Below are 6,876 nucleotides of genomic sequence, written 5' to 3'. Positions count from 1 at the left end.
AGGAACATGCGCCGTGGCGAATCTGGTGATATATCATAAAATTGACTTTATGAGACGATTACCTAGATATAGATGGGACCATCTGTAAGTCGTGACGTGCCCGACGTGTCCTGTATGTCGTGGGTCCCGCAACTTTACCGTACAAAAATCCATAGAAGTTCAGGTCAACACAAGCCGCCTGCGCCCTGCGCCTACATTAATCGTTATTTCTTTTGAAAAGCTTGCTAAAACTAAAATACAATTAAATTTAAATTTTAAAATTAAAATACAATTCCAAGCTTTTCAATAGACTGGGCCCTGCGCCTACAGCAGCGGCGAGTGTGACGTGTCCCTAGCCGCATCTTGACCCTACAATCGACAGAAGCCGCCTATAATAATCGTTATTGCCTTTTGGAAAGCTGGTAAAACCGTAAAACCTACTGCGGAATAAGTTCGGCAGATGGCGCAGACGCCTCTCTCCGTCTTCGTCATCATCATCGTCTTCTTCTCCTTGTCACTTTTTGCAGGTCTCTCAGTATCGCCATTAATAGCAGCAGCAGCAGCTTCTTCTTCTTCTTCTTCCGCCCCTCCGCTCCGCGTCCTGATCCCATACAAGGTCGGCTTCGAGGAGTTCTTAAACTGGTCAGGCCCCCCTCATCATAAGCCCCCCCTCAACACCACGTTCGATGGCTTCTGTGTCCAAGTCTTCCTCGAAGCCATGTCCCGCGTTCACCCTCGACCCGCCTTTCATTTTGTTGGACACGGCGACGGTCTCTCCACCCCTAGCTACAACGGCATGGTCAACATGGTTCACAATGGGGTCAGTGCCTCTCCCTGCTCTAATTGCCTGTGTCCATGCTTGTGATATAAACTTTGTGATGCTGGTAATAGTCATCATGGCGTTATCAATTGCGCTAACGAATTGCTAGCAGGGGATCATTGGTTTCACCCAAAATGTGTGTTTCTGTGTCTGTGGATTTTCTGTGTGTGTGTTGCGGGGGGGGGGGGGGGGGCGGAGGGAGAGGGAAGGGGAGGGGGAGGGGTTTCACTGGTAATTTTAGCAGAATCCCCATTGGGGACACCACACCTAGTGGGTGGAGGTATCGGGCTGCCGGACATCGGTGGGGGTGGGCAACCCCCAACTGCATTTACCTAGGTATGCGATGCCTGCTCAACAGCAGATCATGATGTTGAACATTGTATGGAAAAAGAAGGGAAAAAAACCCCTTTTCCCAGACAACTGTCAAAACTTCTTGTGTGTATGTGCACATGCTGCATACACATCCTTGTGCATGCGCATGCATATGTGCGTGCGTGCGCGTGTGTGTGTGTGTATATATATATATATATATATATATATGAGAGAGAGAGAGAGAGAGAGAGAGAGAGTGGCTTTGATCTATTGTTCACGAAAAAACCAAGGTTTTATGTTGACCAAACTGCGAAGTTTATAGAGCAGCTGCCAGGAAGTTTGAAATTGACAAAATATAACTTCATTTTAGTTCTACATTTGAGAAGTGTCGTTCAAAGCACTGGGGGAAACCTGTAGGCTGTAACTTTCAAAATTGAAGGTGTTTGGATCATCTGTTTAAATGTCTTAATGTTTAAATATATTGCTCTGATGATTTAGTTCTAACATCTTGCTGTGCTATCGAATTGATCCCAATCATCAGGATGCAGACGTCATTGTGGCGGACCTTACGATCAACAGAGATCGAATGGACAAGGTGGACTTCACTCTGCCTTACATTCAGTCCTCACTTGTGATGGTGGTACCTCTCACACATGGGAAGCCCACCACCATGTGGGACTTCCTGCATCCCTTCTCATTGCAGCTATGGCTGGTAATAGGATGTGCCTTCCTTTCCACTGGGATGCTGCTTTACATCCTGGAAAACAAGAACCCAGAATTCATGAAGGATTCCAGGCATGGCAAGCACAGATCTCGTCCCAACCCTGAACCTGTTGATTCTAGGACCATGAGAGGTTCACCAACATCAAACACGAGCTGCAGCAGAACAGATAGTATGCAACCGCGCCGCATTTGTGAGAGAAGCCCTCATGAGGTGCCTTCTCATCCCAATGAGGAGAATAGCAACAACAATGACCACACTGGCGTCGATGAGAATACCACCATGGAACCGCCTTTCAATGGCAGCCTAGGAATTGAAGCTCAGCGCTCAGTTCATTCTCCTTTAAACTCCCCGGTTTCACACAAGCAACGGCTCCTCAATGCCTATTGGTGTGTTATAAATCCTTATTTTCAAAGTGATTTTTAATCAGACTATTAATATAAGCTGAATCAAAGCCACAGTATACAAGTGAATAACTAGTTTCAATTTCAGCAATTCAACTTACAAAGACAGATCTTGAACTGTATCTGTTAGGGTAAAATTAAATATGTATTCGGATTGAAGCAACCTGCACAACATATTTCACACGATTTGCATGCTCCTTCTCATACTGTTTCTAAAGAAATTTTTGGATCAGGTTTACATCACTGTGCGTGTTTTTTTCTCAGCGTAAGTACTCGTTTCAAGCCTTCAATGTCTCACCCATTTTGCCTTTTACTCTTACAACCAGGACCTGATCACAAGAGACTAATGCTGAGATATGTTTGATGCAGAGGAGTATGTAAGAACACATACAGGACGCATCGTTACTGTTGCTTGGCTGTTCACTGCACTAATTTTCTACTCTAGCTACACAGCAAGCTTGGCATCCCAGCTTTCTGCTCAGCAGCTCTTTCCTACCATTCAAAGCTATGAAGCCCTGCTAAAGAGTAACACTAAGCTTGTTGGTTATCAAAGCGGGTCATTTCTGGGAGACTATCTAAGGCAGTTGGGTTTCCCACAGCGGAGATTAAAGACATATGCTTCTCAAGAAGACTATGTGAAAGCTTTACAATCAGGTCAAAGTAATGTGGCAGCTGTTCTGGATGAAACCCCTTACGTGCAAATTTTACTGCAGAAGCACTGCAATGATTTAACTAAAGCAGGCGATCAGATTGCCTACTTTGGTGGATTTGGCTTTGTAAGTTGCCGAACTCCCTTTATAACTTGCTGTATGAGTGTTGGCTTTGTCTATGTCTTGCGGTTAGCCACAGTGGCAATTTCTCATGCCTTAGGTGAGTATCTATTTGCCTCATTAATGGAGGCAGCCACGCCCAATCAACTTTGGCTCAAAGAAGTATTACATGGCCAGAGGCACTGCATTGGTTTGAGACAAGGTTGCATTAAGCACTTCTCCAAGGCTGTTCAAGAATGGAGCAAGTCTACATTACAACCATGAATGCAATGCAGTGGCAGAGACTGCCAAAGCATCATATTTAATGTTAGAGTCACTGCCCGTTATATGACTCCGTGTTACGCCAAGATGGCCTTCACCAAGCGATGAACAGTCCTCCTTTGAGTGCAGCCTCAAGCTTTAGTTCGAATAAGTGATCAGAAGTAACTACCATAAATGATCACATTGTTTAAGTGACTGCCCTTATAACCGCAGTGAAAATCACTCTTCCTATAATTGCAGGCTCAAGCTTGACTTTGAATAAGTGATCAGTAACTTACTGTACTGTCATAGCCACTACTGTAAGCGATCACGAATTCTCCTGTAAGCGCAGCCTGTTTGATTAATCGACCAGCAGCAATGCGCCATTGCCACTCCTGTAATGGCCAAAATGAGAACTCTCAGAATAGGGTCCACACTTGACATCAGTAGATGCATTCATTCTAGCAAGCATGAAAACTCCATCAAAGTGTACATTTGATATACATAGAGGTCCCAGAAAGCTATATTGACAGCAAAATGAATCTTTGTTGCAGGCCGTGAGCAAGAATTTATCATCCTTGACGAAGAAGATATCAGAGGGGATCCTGGAGATGGCTGAAAATGGGGATCTGCAGAAGCTGAAGGATAAGTACCTGGTTAAAAATGGGGACTGCAAACCCAACATGGCTCCTGATCACTTACAGTTGAGCAGGTTTGCTGGGCTGTTTATCATCTTCGGGGGATTGTATGCGATCTGCGTGCTGTGGAGGATCGCAACCAAGGCGCCCTCATACTGGAATGCTGTCACACGCATGACCAGACGTCAATTAACATCGAGATCATTGAGCAGAGGCTCAAGAAGGGTAGCCGATGAACCTGGGATCGTGTAATTAGCAATGATCGTACATCGTGTTATGTATATCATATGTGGGTTCCTCTGCAATTCAGTGCCCAAAATATGTGACATATTTGAGCAGTGACTACGAGCAACAGTCAACAATTGTATTATTTGTAACATATTTGTGCAGTGACATGCAGAAAGAAAATTCTTGAAAGGGGACGAGGTGGTATCATCTGACCTTGGGGAATTGAGAGGAAAGGACATGGCCAGGATTATGAAGTCAATTGCCTAGTCATGATGCTTTACTTAGTTTGTATGTAAAACTACTTATTTAAATATCATGCCTAAAAAAGGAATTTATTAACAGATCGGACTCACCATAAGCAATTGATACGTCTATGGCTTGTTATATATATTTTTTGTCATAGAAAATCAATATGAATCTTTATAGAATTTATGAAAATTAAAAAAACTGACTTAATCACAAAGCTTGCATGGCAAGAGTAGGGGTTAAGTAAAACACTTTAGTGAAGTGAAGCAAAAGAGTTACAAAAATTGACCAATCTATTTGCCTACAAAGACTGGGTTACCCAACCGCAAAATGTCATTTTACAAGTACATTGTAAGGAATATAAATTTCCTTCTTATGTTACCGCTTTTATATTTATTTATTAAAATTATGATTAGGTGTATATGTAGATATGTTCTCATACATGCACACAAACAAGTAGTTTTTATTTTTTGGGGGGTAATGTGTGGTACTAAATTGTTCATTATAGACTTTCTAAATCAATGGATGAGGCACGGACTATGATACATTTCTGCGAGAATGCATAACTAGATGTGTGTGTGTGTGTGTGTGTGTGTGTGTGTGTGTGTGTGTGTGTGAGAGAGAGAGAGAGAGAGAGAGAGAGAGAGAGAGAGAGAGTGTGTGTGTGTGTGTATCTCTGAAACTAGCATGGCTTGAATTGAGTTATTGGATGTAAGATTAGTGAAGTAAGAGGCCAAAATCATGCCAAGAAATTTGTATATACACAAACATTATTAAATTTGTGAATTTGGCATAATGTGCTTTTCTATCATGTCATTTGTTTTGCCTATGAGAGGATTTATACACAAAGTCATGGACACCTAGTTTGCAACTTATTTGCCAATCAAAGTGCTTATTTAGCAACTCAACATCCACTCTCCTTTACACACTAGAGAGAACATGACTTCTTGTTTACTTGCCATCAAACTAGTGATGGACAAGGGTGCACTTTTTGTATGTGCAACTAATCAAAAAATGATATTTTGATGTTTTTTTACTTTTTTGCCAAGCTTTTCCTATTGATGTTAAAGGTATTATTCCCAGATCTATATCAAGTTGTGAAAGTGTACAACAAAACTCTCGGCAATGGTCCAGCAATTGTCATTTAGTGTGTAACCAATCTAACTTTGTGTGCTCATACATATAGGTAAGACAGTAGAATAAGTAACCAATGTTTTACTATCCATTTGTTGTACTCTATTAAAGCACCTAGCCATAGGAGGAGTATAAGGAAGATTACCATTATACTTATCTTCTTCAAGTGTGTAAGGATATAAGCACAAAAATACCTACAAGTACTCCCTATACACCCTCCAATAAAAATTGAAGTGTTGGATTTCATCTTGGGCCTTATCCAAATAATTTTTGTGTGTGTGTGTGTGTGACATTTCATATGATAAACAGATCCAAAAGTAGTTTCTATAACTTGGTTTATGATGGATTTGTAAGTGTGCATGTTGTCGGTAGAGGGAGACAAAATCCCATGTGTTATTTATTGAGCATGTTACAATAGATCGAATTTTTAGACCCTTCTTAGTGATATCTAGAACGTTAACACGTTTTAAACATGATAACATTAACGTAATGTCTACCACTTTGAAGGAGATAAATTATTTTAGAGAAGAGTAGGATATGTGATTGAAATTTAGGCCTTATTGTAGCAAAATCAAAATTTTTCACATATAATGTATTTATAAGAAAACTGTAGCATCACATCCACATAGAAACAAGATTAAATTCTTTTGCACTCAAAAACTGTACATAGTACTTTACCTCCAAGAATGTACGAATAATGGGAAAGTTTAGGAAGGGTGAGAAGAAGATTGATAAGATGGAGGAATAAGAGTAACATGGAAGAGCACCCTCATGAAGGGTCTTCTATAGTCCCATAGTACTGGAAGTACCAACTATACTCGAGGAGGTAACTCATAAATATATGTGTGCATCACATGGGTTAAAAATAAGGTATTTCTAAAGTACCATTTGTATACATTTTTCACATACAGAAGGGTGTAATATAAAGGGGTTATTTACAGGTTGGATAGAGAAGGGTTATATATTATTCAAGAAAAATTCATAGATAAGGATATTTATAAATATGCCTTGAACACACATGATGTAGAGGATATACATATACTGACCTCCCCAAGCAACTATACTATGTCTATGTAAGGAGATTGCACTATTAAACAATTTATAATCTTAGAACAATAATGTCTTGTTATATATCACATAGAAAGGGTGGCCAAAATGTAATTATCAACCACATATATTATACATATGAGGTGTCAAAATTGGAAGAAGAGACACTAGGGTACCAACTAGACTTTGAACTACCCCGTGATTTATTTAAACTGGTGATGCCAATTTTTCAATTTTGTCACCAACTCTAATTTAGTGGACTTCAAAATCTCATTTCATGTTACCCTTGAGTTTTGCATGTGTCTTATATTTACGTAAGTAAATATGCGTATTGTAT

The 6,876-nt window shown here is 40.5% G+C and overlaps 1 protein-coding gene across 1 annotated transcript; it reads left to right on the top strand.

Annotated features, from left to right (window-relative positions):
- The first annotated feature begins 401 nt into the window (after nt 1-401).
- Nucleotides 402-4,469, top strand: LOC148012036 (glutamate receptor 3.3-like). The gene is made up of 5 exons (XM_087669493.1): nt 402-799; nt 1,653-2,221; nt 2,470-2,501; nt 2,606-3,012; nt 3,801-4,469. The coding sequence occupies exons 1-5, from the start codon at nt 440-442 to the stop codon at nt 4,134-4,136; spliced, it is 1,704 nt and encodes a 567-aa protein (XP_087525619.1). The 5' UTR covers nt 402-439; the 3' UTR covers nt 4,137-4,469.
- Nucleotides 4,470-6,876: the final 2,407 nt, after the last annotated feature.

The sequence above is a fragment of the Lygodium microphyllum genome, chromosome 27 (genome assembly GCF_053477565.2).
Source record: "Lygodium microphyllum isolate KBCC chromosome 27, Lygodium_microphyllum_v1.1.10, whole genome shotgun sequence".
NCBI lineage: Eukaryota > Viridiplantae > Streptophyta > Polypodiopsida > Schizaeales > Lygodiaceae > Lygodium > Lygodium microphyllum.
The sequence above is the reverse complement of the archived record's forward strand: the minus strand, read 5'-3'. Positions and strand labels throughout refer to the sequence as shown.

Bases quoted from the DNA above. Each gene is read 5' to 3' on its own strand.
- LOC148012036 (XM_087669493.1), top strand. From the start codon at position 440: ATGGCGCAGACGCCTCTCTCCGTCTTCGTCATCATCATCGTCTTCTTC. The intron at 800-1,652 runs GTCAGTGCCTCT...CCCAATCATCAG, and splicing joins TCAACATGGTTCACAATGGG to GATGCAGACGTCATTGTGGC. The intron at 3,013-3,800 runs GTAAGTTGCCGA...TCTTTGTTGCAG, and splicing joins ACTTTGGTGGATTTGGCTTT to GCCGTGAGCAAGAATTTATC.